At 41.9% G+C, this 18,616-nt stretch overlaps 1 protein-coding gene across 2 annotated transcripts in view; it reads right to left on the bottom strand.

The window, feature by feature from the left end:
• Positions 1-7,712: 7,712 nt before the first annotated feature.
• Positions 7,713-18,616, bottom strand: part of NUP214 (nucleoporin 214) — a 105,633-nt gene continuing 94,729 nt past the window's right edge. For both annotated transcript variants that reach the window (XM_036749435.1, XM_036749436.1), the window contains exons 32-36: positions 18,086-18,238; positions 13,877-14,048; positions 11,223-11,362; positions 10,000-10,024; positions 7,713-9,361 (exon numbers count right to left, since the gene is read on the bottom strand). In XM_036749435.1, coding sequence (XP_036605330.1) covers positions 9,328-9,361; positions 10,000-10,024; positions 11,223-11,362; positions 13,877-14,048; positions 18,086-18,238 — 524 coding nt within the window. In that variant the 3' untranslated portion in view covers positions 7,713-9,327. The remainder of the gene's footprint in view (positions 9,362-9,999; positions 10,025-11,222; positions 11,363-13,876; positions 14,049-18,085; positions 18,239-18,616) is intronic.

The raw sequence follows: 18,616 nt of genomic DNA, 5'->3' as shown, positions 1-18,616 counted from the left end.
AGGAAACTGAGACCCCGGGAAGTTGAGACAACACAAGTGGTTACATAAAAGGTGGGATTTGAACCTGGGGCTTCTGACTCTGGAGCAGGTGCTCTTTCCAGTGTAGTGTGCTTTCTGTATCAAAGTAGAGAACTGTCCCTTGGTCTTTGGGAATAGATAGGCAGGTGCTTTAGTAACTCATCCTGTGATGATACTAGTTTCTGGCTCTAGCTGTGTGATGTTGGGAAAGTCACTTCGATTTCACAGACAGGAGTTTCCTCATCTCTACAAGGAAGGGACTGGATTAATGATGCTCAAGGTCTCTTCAAAGTCTGCAGTGTCTCTGTGACCTAGAGTTCAGGTGTAGATGGAAGCAGAGGTAGAATGAGCTGTCCAAAGTTTTGTCTTCTCTCCAATCCTTATCTCAGTCTGGGTTTCTCTTAAAGCTGGTATGTGTATCAACAGGAAATAAATAGGAGTCATCTTTTTGATTCATGGCCCTAGCACTTTACACAGTGCCTGGCAAGTAGTCAGTACTTAATAAATGCTGGTTTATTCACTTATCTTTTGGAGGGACTAACAAAGTTACAAATGGATCATCATAACACAATAGGGCCTGAAGATGGATTGCCCGTGAATAGGCAGCTGAACTAAAGGTACTTAAGAGGTCCGTCTACTCTTGGTAGGTATTTAGTAGTCAATCAAGATAGATACATCCATTAAACAGGTGCCATACCAAAGGAATCAGAGATGAGAGGCCTGTTATCATGAGCTTGTCTGCTGAGAGAAGTTTTATATCATCCCTTTTGCAACTTTCTGACAAACTCAACTGGGTGCTGGGTAGCCATAAACGACATCACCTTGTTCTCTTCCTCCCACTCATTCTAGGCCAATTTGGCTAGGAGAATGAACGCTTGCTTTTCAAATGCAGAGTGAGTTAATCAGAAAGAAGAAAAAAAAAGTGCTTTGAAGCTTGTGGCTCTCTCTGGTATTAATGTCAAAGGCAACGGAGGTGGATAGGTTTGTGTGGGGTTGAGAAACGGAAAGAAAAACCCCAACCCCTTCCCCCCCCCAAAAAAAAACCAACAAAAAAACAACTACTGGTTAGAGCCAGAAGACAGTTCTAATCCTGGCCATTTCACAAATAAGCTATGTGACTCTGGGCAAGTCATTTAACACACTCTGGGCCCACCTTCTCTTCTGTTAAAGAAAGGAACTAAGAACTAAGTGACTAAGGTCTCTTTCCAGCTCTGAGCTTTTGTGATTCTTTGATCTGCCTGCAGATTGTCAACTCTCTACCTTTTTTTGTGCTCTGGACCCTTCACAATCTGCTGAAGTCTATGGAGGCCTTTCAGAGTAATGGTTTCAAATGCATTAACAAAAAATACAGAGAATTATTAAGGATACCAAAAATGAGTGAAACAAATGATGTAGGTTTGGTTTTTTTTCCCCCTCCCTACTTCCAAGTTCATAGAGCCCAGGTCAAGAACTCCTGTTATTAGTCCTTTGGTCTCTCTCCATGCAACAGTCACAAAAGGTATTTCTAATTCTGGGGAAGCACTACATCATTATATCAATGCAGAATTACACACCCCTGCACCTACCCTATGGGAGAGAGAGCTCAGCGATATTGCAGGCCTGACAGCGGGATGGTAGTGTCTATGTCAGAGGGATGGCACAGAAGATAGAGCACTGGGTCTAGAATCAGGGAGACCTGAGTTAAAATCCAGTCTCATTTACTAGCTACTAACCTCTGTCTGCCTCAGTCTTCCAGGGTTAAGGATCAAATTGAGATGTTTGCACAGAGCTTATCACAGTGTCTGGCACACAGTAGGTGCTTATAAAGTGCTTGTTCCATTCCTTTCTCTGCAGACTTGACAGCCAAAGAGCAAACACTAACTAGAAGTTGGCTTGTTTTTTTTTTTCTGATCAAGTGTTTAATAAACGGCCCCCCCCCCCCCGCCAAGAGCAGCCAAACTTGACAAAAAGACGGCTCTCTGAACTGGTCAGCAGAATGCTTAAAACCAAGTGGGACATATGAAAACACAGGTGTGGGAGGGAGGGGATAAATCCATTCTGGAGTGACTGACTTGAGTTTAGAAAAAGAACTTGGCTTTCCTTAATGTACGCCTGGCTGAGCTAGAAGGCAGATGCATCAAGCTACCCTGGGAAAAGAGATGTAGAACCTTTTGACATGGCTGATTATAGCAGTTTCTGTTCCCTGTAAAAAGGGGGTTGTGGGAGCAGTAAATGGCGTACGTTACAAGAGCCCAAAAGAAAAGGAAAACCCCCAAGCTAGAGAAATTGTGAAGGCTCTTGGGAATCTGTTGGTGATAGTCAAAGCTACTAACTCTGCAATAGTTAACTTCCTTCATCTAAGACAATTCCAAAAGACTCATGATGGAAAATGTTATTCACACACAGAGAAAGAACTATGGAGTCTGAATGCAGATCGAAGCATACTATTTTATCTCTTTCATTTCTTTTTTTCATGGTTTTCCCCTTTGGTTCTAATTCTTTTTTACAACATGACTAATGTGGAAATATTATTGCTTTATTGTACATGTACAGCCTGTATTAGATTGCATGTCGTCTTGGGGAAGGGGAGAGAATTTAGAACTCTAAATCTTATAGAAGTGAATGTTAGAAACTAAAAATAAATTAATAAATGAAAATTTAAAACATAGTTAACTTCCTTCTACCAGATCCTACCTAGGAAAGAACTGAAAATTCAGCATGCAAGTCTTTCCTGCCCCTTCCCTCTCCAACAGCTGGAGATCCTGGATGAAGATATTAGTAAGGGTGGGGCTGGGGAGAGGCTTTTGGAGAGGAAGACTATGAACTCAGCTGTTCTCTTCCTGCAAGGTCAGGGACTTGAGCTAAAAGCATAATCCTCATCCCTTAATAGTCTGAAATCTCAGTGGCGAGGACAGAGGGATGCAAGTTGTCCTATCCCCAGGGATGCCGCATACCTTTCCTCAGTTTGGTTCAAAGCAGGGAGAGGAGGTAGGGAACAGGGGCAAAGTGTTTTCTCTTTGCAAGAGGCTCTGGGTGGCCTTTTTCTTCATGAGTCACTCAGAAGTATTGTTAAAGTGAGCAAAAGCCAGCTGTGCTGGCTTCTCAATTGGAGGAATTGAGGAAGTTGCTGTGCCACAAGAGAAATGAGTGTGGGGACCAGCCCTAACTGTTTGCTGCATGCATGCTCTTTCCCAGTGAGGATAAGGAGTCAACAGGACAGTTCCTGTTCTGTGTAGGCTGTGTCTGTGGATGGTGAGATAAGGATAAAATAAAGGGGCCAAGAAAACGACAGAGAACCACAAAGCAGCAGCAGAAAAGTGGTTAGGAAAGATACCTGCTGCTTTGCATTGGCTTTAGTGGCCAAGTTAATGCATTAGCAATGTCTCCAGCTGGAAAGTTATTCAAGGAGGTGGTTGAGAACTCCAGCCTGGGAGCTAGTTTCAAGGGAGGCCTAGTTTTAAGATCTGGCTCTGATTTGCTGGGTGACTCGGGGCACATTACCCTTCACCTCCATCCCTAAGTCTCCTCATCTGTAAAATGCTGGGGTTGCAGTTCTGAGTATAACCGTGTGAGATTCTGTGAGGCCTAAATGAGTAACAAGACTTAAAGGACTAAATCAAAGAGCTGCCTGTCGGTATCGTCACAGGATGAGGACCCACAGAGTCTGTAAGGCAACTGTTTTAAATGTCTATTTTGGAGAGAACGAAACAGAATGAGAGACTTGGGAGCTAGAGATTAGTTTTGGTTTGGGCTGCTGCCGTCTCCCTTCCAAAGAGTCTCTCTTTGCAGCTGGTCAGTGAGGGTCGAAAACAATGCTGAGAATCTCCGGCCAGGGCTGTGGTGTGGATGGGTTTCTATTTATAAGTAGACATCGGCTCAAACAATACAGCAACTGCGGCCTGAGTGGCCCTGAGGCTCCACAGCCTGACCTCCTGTGGAACTCTGGAAAGTCTCAAAAGCCAGATTGCAGGAGGGGGTGACAAAGGAAAGAAATAGATTCAGACAATCTAAGGGACTGGGGCCAGGGGCTTTCACCAGTCTTTGGACGTCTTCATCTAAAAGCACTTAATGAGCACCTATATTTGCATATAAGCTATTAAGAAGTGAACACACTTGATCCTTACCTTCTAAGAGTTTATTATTTGTTAGCTGACAAAAGATACATGCCTTGGACCAAGAAGAAACAGAGTAAGGTGGTTAATGAAGGTATCTGCTGTAGTCCCTCCTGTTAATGAGGGAAGGTTTTGCCACAGTAAATTTTTAGGAGCTGTTTGAATAAGGATTTTTTTGGTTGCTCACTCATGTCCAACTCTTCATGACCCTATTTGGGGGTTTTCTTGGCAAACATACTGGAGCGGTTTGCCATTTCCTTCTCCGGCTCATTTCATAGATGAGGAAACCAAGGCAAACAGGGTTAAGTGACTTGCCCAGGGTCACACAGTAAGTGTTGGAGGCCGGATTTAAACTCCAGGGCTGGCTCTCGATCCATTACACCACCTTAGATGCACATAGCTTGCTCTCATTAGAGCAATGTTGATGGCTCAGCTTTCTACAAGGTGGAATGGCATACTGGATCAAGTGCAGGATTTGGAGGCATAAGACCTGAGTTCAGTTCCCTCCTCAAGACACTTACTAGCTCTGTGTGACCCTGGGCAAGTCCCTTAACTGAACCTCAGTTTCCTCACCCATAAAATGGGGTTAATTAACCATATCCCTCTCATGAAGATGTTAGGACTAAATTAGACGAGTGCAATAAAGTACTCTACAAATTTGAAGGTGCCATATAAACAATAGCCATGGTGATCATGAATAGATTAGAGCAAAGATAGTCGATTTAAATTCTGTGTTCCCCAAAGCAAAAAGTTCACAAAAGACCCTCTGCCTAGGATTAACTTAAAAAATAAACATCCACAGTAACTGGGTCCCCATACATGGGTGGGCATGGAGGAGATGGGATTGCCCGGTGGAAAATGAGTCCCATCTACATGCCTGCTATTTACTACATAACATAGATGGCTTGTTTGTACATATTTGTTTACTTACTGTCTCCCTCCATTAGATTTGTGAGATTCTTGAGGGCTGGGACTGTCTTTTGCCTCTTTTTGTACCCACAGAGCTTAGCATGGCACCTGGCACATAGTAGGGTGCTTAATAAATGTTTATTGACTAACTTGTAACAGTTCAACGTTCAGCAATTTTATCTGGGCAGTTACCCCTCCCCACTGATGTAGACCATTAGTCCACTAGACTTTTGTGGGATGGTACCCAAAGAAAAAGCACCTGGTGGCCAACCTTCTGGAAATGACCCTTGTATCCCTTAGCACAGTACCTAGCATGAAGTAGGAGCTTTAGAAATGTTTGTTGATTGATTGGTGAGCTTCCCCAACTTAGTCAAGTTGGTCCATAGACAACACAAGTGTCAGTCATTAGGGACATCCAGACAGGACCCGCCCTCTCTCACCAAGAAGCTTCTATTTACTCTCTTTATATTTATTCTGCGTACACTTATACATATTCTTGTCTCTCCCACTAGAATGTAAGCTCCTTGAGAGTATGGGCCATTTTATCCTTTGTATCCGTATCTGCACCACTTGGCCAGAGTAGGCCACCACATACAAACATATGATTGACTGAGAACACAAAACTCTTGGGAAGGAGGAAATTCCAAAAGGAAGCATGGAGGTTGGAAACAGGACAAACTCCTGAAAGGTGAGAACTACTCTGGGTCTCCTGGGGATTGCAGATAAATAAATGCAGACTGAATTAATGTGCTACTGGATATATAATAAAGCAGCTACCCCTACAAGGCACTGAGACTAGACAGGACCTCATCGCTCTCTCTGGTGCTATAGTATTTTGAAGTCTCATAAAACAAGCAAATATTCAAGTGCATTCTTCCTCTTCCCCAGACTGGGAGCCAAGAGATTAAGAGTCTCTTTGTTATATGGACACCTGTCCCAGAGAAAGAAGAGTGAGCCAAGCTCACCTCTTCCATCACTATGCTGCCATCTGAGACAACCACTCTAAGTAGTAGTTTTTTAAAAAAATCAAGCATTTACATCATCCTGGCAAAGTAGTTCACAGCACTTCCCAGATTATAAACCATCCCCCCCTCCCAAGATCCACCTTAAACTACGCAGTTAAAATAAACCAAATGATCATTCATGACTACCAGCCACAACTTGTAATTGTGTCAGATGTATCGGATTAGGGCTGTGAGGGTCGATTAAATGTGGATTCGATCACCTTTCTAACTACCCTCAATCACAAACAGCAAGTGGAATTCCAGACAGCCGGTCATTTTTTCCCTCAAGTCAGAGTGAGCTAGAGAAGTGGCTTTTTCCTATGTAGGAAGCTAGTTCTCACTGACTCTTCCTGGCCACCTGTAACAATAGTTAACCATTCAGAGGGGCTACTGGCCCAGATAATAATTATAGCTAATATTGATATAGTGCTTCCAGTGTGCCAGGCACTGTGCTAAGCACTTTATAATTATCTCATTTGTCCTCACGACCACCCTTTGAGATGGGTGCTATTATTATCTCCATTTTACAGATGAGGCAAATTGAGGTTAACTGACTTGCCTAGGGTTACACAGTTAGTAAGTGTCTGAGGCTTGATTTGAACCTTGGTCTTCTTGATTGCTGGCTCTTTTTCTTTCAGGACTCTACATTCCCAGGCATGCTGAGGATTGTGTTGTAGGAGCTGAGTGAGGTTATGCCCTCAGAGGCATGACACTCCATTCCCCTCCTACCCCCATCTCATCATTCTTATCAATCCCCAAAAAAGAAACATACCGGTGGTACATTCTTTTGGTGCTGCCTAGCTTGGCAGCAAGTGGATCAGGAATTATCTGTGGGAGCACAGATGATAGGGCCTGGCGAGGAGGTGTCACATGCCACTGAGGTGGAGGATTAATGCAAAGAATGTGAGGTCAGGGGTTTGGGCCAAAGCAGCTTCTATTTATAAAGAAGATCCTTGTGGTGGGGAAACAAATGGGTAAGTGGCATGGCTCCGCCTGGATGTTGGTGGGAAAAATGACAAGCAAGGAGAGCCCTTGGTTCTTTTTCTTTTCTACATTTTTTTTATTGCTTCTGTTGAGATCAGGTTCCCTACTAACTTTGATTCTCACGTGACATTGGAGAAGTCCTAGGGTTCACAACAAAGACAGTGCACAATGAAGGGCCTTTCCACTAGACAGGTGAAGAGGCATGGGCTCTTATAGATTTTGTAAGGTGGGGCAGATCCATACCTAAAGCTGACCCAACTGTTCCTCTAGCCAATACCATAAACAACCCCCTCTGGGGTTGGGAGCTGGAGGACTTACATATGAGTATAAAGAAATGGGGTAATTCTTCAAAATAGAATAAGGGAAAGTAGGTGGCAGGCTTCACATTCTAAATTCCTAAAAAGAAGCCAGCTTCCTAATAAAAGTATGGCAAGCCCCTTTGCTGCCCTAAACCACAAGATATCAAGGATGACAGATAACTACAAACACAGATCTAATTCTAACTTGGGTACGGCTTTGGTGACAACTGGTGCAGGGAAGGGAACGGAAGCCTTCTGAAACTCAAGGATGCTAGGCTAGGGTGCATAAGACTCCTACTCTCTTTATCAAGTCAGACTGTTCTTGTCTGAAACTTCATGACATTTCATATCCTCTACTGAGTCAAAAGAATTGAGACGATAGCACGGGCTTCAAGATGACAACTTAATGGCATACAAAATTTTTATTTACACACTTTAAAACAGTTTTCCACCAACATGTAAAACCCTAAGGGACTTCTTTTTCTCTAACCTAATGGCACAACCTTCTCAGACTGAGTGCCCACAGGGAGGCTTCTTCACCCCATCCCCTTTGGCATCTCTTGCCACTCTTATCCCCTCCCTACAAACTACCCTGGAGGAGTCTGGTAAAATAGCACACGTTTAAGGGCCTGGGAAACTGAAATGAAAATATCCAGGCCCGAAAGATATTCTAGTGCGGGAAACAAATCCCTTCAAAAAAATGAAATTATGACCCAAGACACCATCAGATACAACCCTGTAGCACAAACAGGCTCCGTTCACAGAATGACTGTCAGATCTGGAAGGGAACTTGGAGATCAGTCATGCTTGCACTGGGCTTCCTCCAAGGGCTGTTGTGAGGAAGTGCTAAGAAAGGGCTACTCTTACTACTTTTGTCCATCTCAGCTTCAGTTCTGAAGATGGAGAGTTACTATATGTGAGGTTGCCTAGCATTCTCAATTCCAGTTTATCTATCCAAGGACGCCCATCTGGCACAGTAATGTCTAGAGTTTGTTAGGAGTAGCTACCAAGGTCACCGAATCACGGAGATAAAGACTGGCCTTTCAACCAACTGGCTCCTCCAAGTTGAGGAAGAGATAGGAATGGGAACACACAGTGTCTCAGCTCCTGCCTGGGTCCACTGGAGACTGCTGGAGGTCAACAGTGTAATACAAATGGACCACAGCCTTTCTTCAAAAAGCAACACTTAATTTTTCAATGAAGCAAGTTTTAATTCTCCATGTTCCCCCGATATCTAACTTGATCCAAATCTCTGAGGAATGACTGACCATCAGAGAATGGGACCCAACTACTACATGTTTGTTAGGGACATCTACAGCCAAGTGGGAGAAAAAAATCTAATAAGGCTGGAATAAGAGGAAAAAGGAGGTGTGGGCTACAACCCTTTCCGGAACTCTCTTCAATGATTTCAGAGACATAAGCCAACTAAGAAGTGAAGCAGCACTAGGCATATTCATATGGTGTTTCACCAAGGAGAGGCACATGAACTAAGTTTGCTCCCACCTAACTTTATTTAAAGGTGCTGCTGCAGCTGCATCTGTCCTGATGTTTATTTTTAATTAAAAGTGAGTTTCTCCTTCTTTCTACTCGGGAGGGCACAGAGAGGAGACACCAAGACATGTTCTAAAAAATTAAGTTTAATTAAAAACAAGCCAAAAAACAGCTTCTGTCTAAGACTTTATATGTAAATGTCCTATTTCTCTTACTTTCACTGCTACTGGGAAGGTTACACACTGGTCACCCCTCAGGTTGACCTAAGGCTAACTGAATTTCTCAAGTCCACAGACCAGCAGAAACCTTTTTTTCTGATTGTAGACTGAAAAGGACCCTCACGCATTCTATGCAGAAAGAGGTCAAATAGTTTAATAGCGAGAAAAAAAAAATAAAAAATAAGCGTTCAGCATCTTCAGTTTAAAAAAAGAGACAGCATGTGCTCTTTACAAGGCTGGTACAAGATTTGCGTCTGAGAAGGAGGTGAGCATGCAGTCAATTCCAGGGACGGAAAGAAACAACAGGATCCCTTCAGCTTCTCCATCCACCAAAGCCTGGGGTCGACCTGCAAGGATGCAGCAGAACAGAGCAGTGACTCCTATGAGGCCCACAGAAGGGTTATAAAGCACTGACTTGTGCTTCTGGTGCAGGACTTCACATTTGGAAATGTTCCTGCAATTCCATACAGGAATCTGTATACTAGAGATCTTCCATGAAAACCACATTGTTTGGGAAGTGCATGTAGCACCACTGGCCAGCCATTACCCTGCTGCCAATGGACAGCAAGGATCATTTAGAAATATACACAAGTAGGATTGAAAAACCGACCCCTCAAGTCCTTGCCTTCAAATTCTATGCTGTAAGAGAAGGAAACAGTTTTCCTTCCCTTTTATCTGTCACATGTGCAAAGGACAGACTACTATCTAACTCAACTTATTAACATAAAGCATGACCACCAACAAGAGACATAAAACCTAAATACTGCTATTTAAATTTGAGGCCTCTAAGAAAATCTATGGAAAACTAAATAGGAAAAAAGAATAAATAAATGTCTAGATCCTTAGTTTCTGCTTTAAAATTAAAATTCAAATAAAATTCAACATACTTTTCCTGAGTTTTCTTTTACATGCTACATTTTCATCCTATTTCCTTTTTAAAAAAAATTATAATTAAAATCACACAAGGCCAGACATAGGTACTTACGTGTTGGATGATCCAAAGCCAAAACCTGAAATAGAAATTAAAAGAATAAAATTATTTGTTTTTTCAATCAGCCTTCATCAACAATTGTTTCCTTTCTATTTTTTCTCTGAAAAAATTTTTCTCTTTAAAGTTGTCAATGAGATACATTATTAACATTGAGAAACTTTTCAGAAACTGACTTGAGTTTAAGATCAGACAGAGCTAGGCGGGAGCCTCAAGATCATCTAGTTCAACTTTCTCATCTGACAGATGAGGAAACAGAAGTTCAGTGAGATTCAATCTCTCTCCCAGTGTCACTTAGGGAGGAGTAAGTGGCAAAGCCAGGATCGGAACGCAGGTGCTCTGACTCCAAATGCTGTGCTCTTTCCACTGCATTATATTCAGTACTTTTCTGAGCTTATCCAGAGAGGACAAGATCCATTAAGAAAAAAAAATCCAAACCCACTTTACTGGTCCACTCTTCAATGTCCAATAGTTTCAAGCTTTCACACAGAGCATCTTTTGCCAAGTTGCCTGCTCTAGCTATACTAGGACAGACAGAGGACATCCTACTGGGAAATGTGGCCTTCTTCATCTCATTAACATGCTCGCCTTGGTCTTCCCTCTAATCATCTGTGATTTGGACATCAGATAGAGAGCACTGGCCTCAGAATAAGAAGAACTGAGTTTTAGTCCTGGCTGTACCACTAAATTTCCATGAGTATGGGGGCACATCACTTAATGAGTCTGACCTTCATGTGTTCCTCTGTAAAACAAGGATAATTTTACCCATCTAATCTATCATATAGTTTTATGGTGAGACAAAAATGATACAACACGTGAGAAAGTGCTTTGGAAAGTAGAGTGCTGAGCCAAACACAAGCTCTTTATCAGACCCAACTCTTTTTTGGGTTCTTTTTGATTTCGCTCTGAATTTCTGGATTCTGTATTAAATTTTGAGGGAAAGGCAAATCTATGTGATACCAATGCCATCATTTAACTCCTCTAATTTAAAGCATGTGTGGGTAGTTGCGGTGGGGGTGGTGGAAAAAGGACATCCCTTCATTTGCCATCTTAAAATTTTGAAATATTAAATGAAGAACCATGGGGAAAGATTTAGGTTCCAATCATTCATTTCCCTTGGGGCAGGAAGCATTTATTTGCATGTTTCAGGACAACAAAGGTCACGTAGGGAAAAGGCAAGGACCATGGTGTTCGTGTGATAAAGTGACTTGGTTTCCTACCTCCTCCACTTGCTCCAAAACCAGAGAATCCACTGCTTTGTGTCCCAAAACCAGGAGTCTGTTGGGACAGTGACCCAAAGGTGGGTGCATTCTGACTTGCCAGGGTGCCAAACGACGTAGTATTGCTACTGCTGCCAAACCTGGATTCCAAAGACAAAGCACATTGGCCATCAATTCAGCATCTGTGTCACTGGCCCTTCCTTAGCCTCTCCCCAACCAGCGTATGTGTTAGCCAACAGCCTCCTGAAGAAGCGAGCCTTTAGCATAGCACTAATCATTTTTCTGGGCTTTAAGGAGAATCAAAAAAATTTAAGCAAAGCTCACCCACAGTTTTGGTTGTGTTCCAAACAGTATAGTCGCCGGTTATTTAAATATTGGACACATTATCTCCAAAGCTTGTATGCTTTCTTTCCAATTTTCATTTGATCCTCTCATTTAAATATTTTTTTTTGAGTTAAAAAATTGTTTGCCCCTTACCTACCCAGCTTCATTTCTCTCTGCATTAAAACTCGGCTTGCTCTACAACTACAATTCAGCTCTGAAGTGCTGGAGGGATGGTTTGGTATCTTTCATATAGAAATGATGCCAGTGATCCATTACTAGTAGGAAAGACACTGTGCTTAAAAGACTTCTATTTCAGGAGCAGGGATACATCTGTACAAGTCCATTCATAATGCCTTGAGAGGACTAGTCAGGATCAGGGATACAATCTGTGGTAGAGATGCCAACTACCTTACTTGGGCTTTTAACTCGTGATCCTGGCTTCATTAGCAAAATGCTCTGACCAACTGAGCTATGCGACTGCAAGGAGGATTCACAGGAAAGGCACTGTACCAAGGTGAGCTCCCTACCTTTCTATGATGAAAGAAACAGAAAACAAATCAAAAGCACCTGATTCTGGCCTCCCAAACTAATTTATGGTGGGTGAAAGAATCATTAGGAGGGAGTAATGCTTGTGAAGATTTTCTGAGAAATACTAGCCTCTGTCAAACTTTCTTTCCTTTCCCTTGCAAGCTTTTCTCTACCTCAATGCCTGTGCTTATCCTCTAAGGAGATAGCATTCATGCCAAACTGCACATTAATCTTAGTGTTATGGTTAAGAAGCAATATGAATACAAAACCTCACTTCAGCTTAAATACAGCCAAAACCTAAACCCTGACACATATGAAGGTGGAGAACAGGGGACAGCCAGGGGAACCAAACAGACTTTCTTCACAGTTCTGCCTAGAGCTAGCCCTGCTCTTATCTCCTCTCCAAAAAAGTAAAGTATTAGGCCCAAAGGGGTTTCTGGGAAAGGGGAAAACAGATCTATAAGACAAACTCACCAGACATTTGGCTTGTCAAATGAATCACTTCTATACTAGTCATGAAAGGAAATGGGTTAATTTAGTGATGCAGAAACTTGTGGTTAAACTGCCTTAACCATAAAGGTGCTGCAGTATATAATCATTCTAAGAGAAGAAAAACAAGTTTTGTTCAAACCACTGTCTGCCTTTTAATCAGCAGCTTGCTTGCTCTCTCAAACATGTGAGAGGAGAACTGAACCAGTTTCACAAGCATAGCTATGTTCTGTTTGAATTTCATCTTTTTCAGCCCAGATAATCTCTATTATCTCAGGTCTCAAGTCTTCACATCGGGATCTTAGGGAGGCCAAAGGCAAGAGCCCCACACCTGCTAAGGGAGGATGGAGGAGATATGGTTGCCACATATTATGTAACCTACTTAGACTTGTTTTGAAGCAAGTTGCCTTGGAAAACTGAACCTTTCTTGCCTTTCCTCCTTCCCCCAAATCTTGAGATTTATACCTACAGTGTCTTTCCCTAAGCACAATTCTGAAATAGAGGAGTATGAAACGTTTACTTCTAGGAATTAATGTTCACTTAGAATGAGGAAATGTAGCATTTACAAGGTATTTTTCCTTGGGTGCTGTTGTGGAATGAAAGGCTATTTTTCCACTGGGGTTGCAGTCAAGGTAAATTTGCTGAGCTTCTAAAACCAACCCCACTGTGGCATTGCCCCTGTGCATGAGGAAATTTGGGCTCTCTGAAAGCTGAGCGATCACCAGATGGCTCAGTGTAGTAGTTGGCTCATGAGAATCATGGAATGGTGTATCCATTCTAGGAATGTGGGGTAGGAAAGGGGACAACAAAGTGCTCTCTGCTCAGAGACAACAAATTAAATGCCGAGGAGTCACAACAGACATGGATCTGATGAGAGTCATTTGGTCAGGACTTCATAATAGAAGTTTGTGAACATGGGGCAACAAAGACTGTTAATGTCTGAAAAGGGATTATTTTTCCTGTTTTCACCAACCTTATATGGACAACAGGCCCCACTCTCTGTGTTACAGAGTGCACAACAATTGATGTCCAACCACATATTCAAAGAAGTCTAGTTTAAAAAACACAACAAAAGAAAAAAAAACAAGGTCTGTTCCTGTTGGGGAACAGGAAGCTTGGGCTTGAAGGCACCACCTTACCACTTGTAAGGAGCCTTGGGAAGAAGGGACCTCCATCTTAATATCAAGAATTAGGAAAATTCAGGAGGTTCCTGGGTTGTTGGTTTTTTTTTAAAGTGTTGACAAACCATAGGCCTTTTTCCCTGGTGTGAACTTTTTGGTTTCCCTGCCTCCCACTTCCAAGAGCTTGCTTACCCAAATCCTCCAGCGCTGGCAGCTGCGGTCCCCTCTCCGAACACTTTGCCTCCCGTCGAGCCCAGAGGGCTTGTAAAGGCTGGGGCTGAACCGAATGCTGGCACCCCTCCAAACCCAGGGGATCCCCCAAAAGTAGGAGGGCTGCCAAACACTGGAGCAGCACCAAAGCCACCTGAGCAAAACAGAGGCAAAAAAAAAACCAAAACAAAAAATAAAAACAACAGAAAAGAGTTGGTTGGATCGGCAGGAAAGGACAAATAAAGGAAGGGTAGGAACATTAAAATGAAAGGAAACAAAGGGGGAAGAAGAGAAAGAAAGAGATATTAGGATTTCAAATACACTACAAAGCCCTGAGACAGGGCCTGTATCTCCTCACTTCAGTACAGAAAACATTTCAATTGGGGTCTGGGATCTACTAATATCTTCATTTCATGTAAATCAGAAGTGTAAGCCTGTAAGAGCCCACCAAGCTTGTCTGAGAGATTTCCGTATTCCCTCAAAGGCAAGAAAGGTTTCATAATGAACAATCTTGTGAAACCAGATTCATCACCTGAGAGCACACTTGGTACATTTCAGATCCCTTCCTGGCTTATTCTTGGAGCTGCTGAAACTGCCTACTGAAAAAACCATTCATTCATAGCAGCTTCAATATCTACAGCTTCCAAAGGGATGTAGATTTCATTACCTACTAGAATACAGGCAAGTCAGAGTCCTGTGAAAGTTTAAGTTATAAAATTAGAGGGTAAAATTGCCTATCAGGGAGAATCCACAAACTAGGTTACATTGGAAATGAAAGGAGATGCATAGCACTGGAGAACAGCCAGATGCTTTTTATTTATTTAGAGCATAATGGCTCTCACATCTCTCATCAGTGTCTCTCTCTTATTGCATAAAGGAGGCAGTGGTGGGGGGTGGGGAAAGGCCCTAAATACTTCTCTGATTATGGCCAGGGAATTGCCCTACAGTTTTAAAAATCTACACCTCAACATGAAGCTCAGAGGCTGTCTTCTTGGGAATAATGATACTATACAAGCTCAGGGACAAAATGAACATGCATTGTCAAAGTGATTCTAAGTCGTCCGGCATGTACTCTTAGTCTTCCCTCTCATCTCATCTCTATTCTGCATCTGGCTAGAAAGACAATGGTATGTATGCATGTGTTCACCCAGAAAAGGCTCAAGAGAGGAACAGACACTGACTGAGGGAGGGCAAGGCAGTCCCCTACTACCCACGACTAACCCTTCAGCTTCGCTGACTCCCTTCAAACATACAAGAGCTCTGTGTGGCCAATCCTACGGTTCTAAAATAGGGTACGAATAGTGGCCATTGAAGGCAGGTGCTCAATTCTTTTGGTGGAAAGAAACTGATGAGCTACAAAACAGTAGTAATTGTAGTAGTTCCAGTAGTAGCAGCAGCAGTAATATGATAGCTAACATTTAGATAGTGCTTACTATGTGCCAGACACTGCACTAAATGCTTTACAATTATTACTTCATACGATCCTCACAAAAACCCTGGAAGGTTGGTGCTATTATCCTCATTTTACAGATGAGGAAACAGGTAAACAAAGGTTAAGTGACTTGCCCAGGGTCACACAGTCAGCAAGTGTCTGAGGCCAGATATGAATTCAGATCTTCTTGACTCCAAGTCTGGTATTCTATCTACTGACCAACTGGCTGCCCCTCTTTTATGAGAATCATAGTGCTTTTGAGATGGAAAGGACTTTAGAGATTAATTAGTCTAACCTCCCCATTTTAGGACACTGAGGCCCAACAAGGTTAAGGCTTGTTTCCTTGCTATTCCTCACATAAGACAGCCTAATTTGTGATTACATGCATTTTCAATGACTGTCCCCCAAGCCTGGAATTCTCTCCTTCCTCATCTCTTTGCTTTCCTGGATAGAAGAAACCTTTTCCAATCCCCCTTAATGCTAGTGTGTTCCCTCTGTTGATTATCTCCAATTTATCCTACATATGGAAGCATGCAAATTGAACACCAGATTATGGGTTCTTTGAAAGCAGAAATGTGGTTTTGGTTTTTTTTGCCTTTTTATCTTCAGCACTTACCTGGCACATAGTAGGCACTTAATAAATGCCTGCTGACTTGATTTAGGTCAAATTTTAAGTTAATGAAAATAGCATAAAGGCAAATAAAGAGATGAAGGCCTACCAGAGACAAGGGAAACTGAATCTACTCCATACACTAGAATGTGGAAATATTATTCAGAAAATAAAACCAAACTATTTTTGCAGAAATCACTATGCAATCATGAAAAATCACATAATGTGCACCAAGGGCCATTAGTTACATTATTAGTAAACAGTTCCTTTATAATTCAATTATTTGCTTGTTTAAAATTTGTTGTCAAAGAGGGACTTTGAAGATACTTTTTGCCAAAGCTCACATTTGGATTAACATTCTGCATTTTAATACCCTGGGTGAAATTCCAGTCTCCACCCCGATAATGGATACAGTTTGGTTGCAAATATAACAGTATATGTGGGAAGAAAAGTGCTAAAAAACCCTTTGAGTTAAATTATTTAAGACTGATCACAGATCTAATTACACTTTCTTTCTAGACACATGGGGCTTTATCTAGCGCTTTGTACACAAGTGTTTTTCGGACATGGTGAGCAGACATGATGGTATAGAAAGTAAATTAGGCAGACAAAAATAAATGCAATGCTAATGTGAAACCAATCTCCATGTTTGTATCCCACAAAAAGAAAGGGAGCTTGCTGTTGTTCTGGGATTCACAATTCACTCCTACTACTGAGGAAAGAAGGTTTCTCACACTGTTGTGTCATTTCCAGAGTTGGAGCAAGGATTTCCAGCATCCACTAACTCCAATACACGAGTGAATCTCAGGACAGTAGAGATAAGATACTAAATGTCTTACTAATCCATTGCATAAGGAAAAGTAGCACAATTAGGATGCGTGCAGAGCCTGCTTGCTGCATCACTGGTGGAAACAGAACCTAGTGAAACACTGACTGAAGCTGGTGATGTCACATCTAGTCCCCTGAGAATGATCTTTGGTTCCTCCAGTGAGAGGGAGGAGGAACCTAAGTGGTACTTTCCACTGTTGTGTTCTGACACCAATCACCTAAAATTACTCCTAAACAGGAAGCAGACCGGTGTACCAAGTATTTAAGGGAAGCTGATAAAAGGATTCTAGGGACAGCGAAACAATCTCTGGGGGGTGGGGGCAGAGTTCTGAGGTGACTAGGGTACCAAATGAAACAATGAAAGGGTCCTTTCTTCATTCTCTATTTCATTCCCCTCTCATTCACCCACAAGACACCATCATCTGCCTCAGTGTCTAATCCAAGTGGCTTCACTTTGAAGCAAACGACCAAATGATAAAACTATTCTAAAAATGGAAATAATATATTTTGTTTAAGATAAAAAAATTTAAATGAGACTGACTGTCAAGTCATATGGAAAGTCTGACTTGATCTGAAGATGAAGGTCCATGCCCAATCAGTTAAGAGTAAAAACTGACCCTTGGTTATGACAGTGTTAAGTAACTTTCTTTAAAAATATCTGACATGTCAAAAATAGAATTTTCTTAGTTAAGTTTAGTCTTGCTAGTACTAAGAATAAAAATATCTTGGCTCTTTTAAAGTATTTACTGAGGATATGGATAGAATGAGGAAGAGAAATTACACTAGTCCATTCATTTAAAATTGCAGTAGAATTAAAATCTGACAACAAGAACATAGACCTGAACAAGTCTGGACTATAGGGTGTGGTGCACTGGAAAAGTGTTTCAGTTCAAGTTTTAAAAAGAGAAGATCTCTTTAAAAGTTTGGAGTGGCCTATTCCATGATCAGGTCCATTCAGAAAAAAACAAAAACAAAAAACCCAACAACACTCCTTTGAACCCGTGCCCAAATAATCAAGGTGAAAAGTCTCGATGGGGATAACATGATTACCCACTGAAGACTTACTTCATCTCAGAGCATCCCAGAGAAACATCTCTAAAGACTATTTCTGTCTCTCATCCATAAGTACTTTGTTTTTTAGGCAATATAATAATAATTTTTTTTAACCAGAGATGTTTGCTTTCAATTCCTTATATTTTCCATATAACAGAAGCTGGAATCCCCCACCCTCCACCCCCTTTCAGGAATCCCTCAGATCTGCCCCTACTTCTTCCTCTGCATCTTACAGGCAGACAGGTGACAGACTAGATATAATTAGTACCTGCTTTGGTTGGACTAGAGAATCCAAAACCTTGTGCTGCTACACTCCCTCCTCCAGAACTGAACGTGCCTGCGGGCTTTTGATCTCCAAATGATGAGCTAGAGAATCCACCGAAGGTCTTGGCCCCACTGTTTCCAAAAAGGTTAGAAGTATCTGGAGAAATGAACAACACTCGTGAAGATTACAGTGAAAACTTGCTTATTTACTTCTCAAGATCTAGGTCACTAAAAAAGAGAAGGAGGAAATCTCTTTGGAATATGTGGAGGATGTGATAAAGAAGGCTAGGATCCAAGCCAGGGAATGGGCTTGTACTTTTATAAAAAACCAATTTCCTCAGTAGTTTTCTTTCTTGGACCATGATTATGGGTTAATAAACTCTGGCAAGAGAAGTCAGGATTTTCCTGGCATGATTTTATAGTCAAATACACAAGGACAGTGTGGTCCATTTAAAAGAGGCCCTGTGGCATTCCATTAAGTGGGTCCCCTTTTAAATAGGTCACAGTTTATGTTCCTGAAGGAAACTTGCCCCAC

The sequence above is a fragment of the Trichosurus vulpecula genome, chromosome 3 (genome assembly GCF_011100635.1).
Source record: "Trichosurus vulpecula isolate mTriVul1 chromosome 3, mTriVul1.pri, whole genome shotgun sequence".
In the NCBI taxonomy this organism is placed as follows: domain Eukaryota; kingdom Metazoa; phylum Chordata; class Mammalia; order Diprotodontia; family Phalangeridae; genus Trichosurus; species Trichosurus vulpecula.
This window is presented reverse-complemented; position numbering and strand designations above follow the sequence as displayed.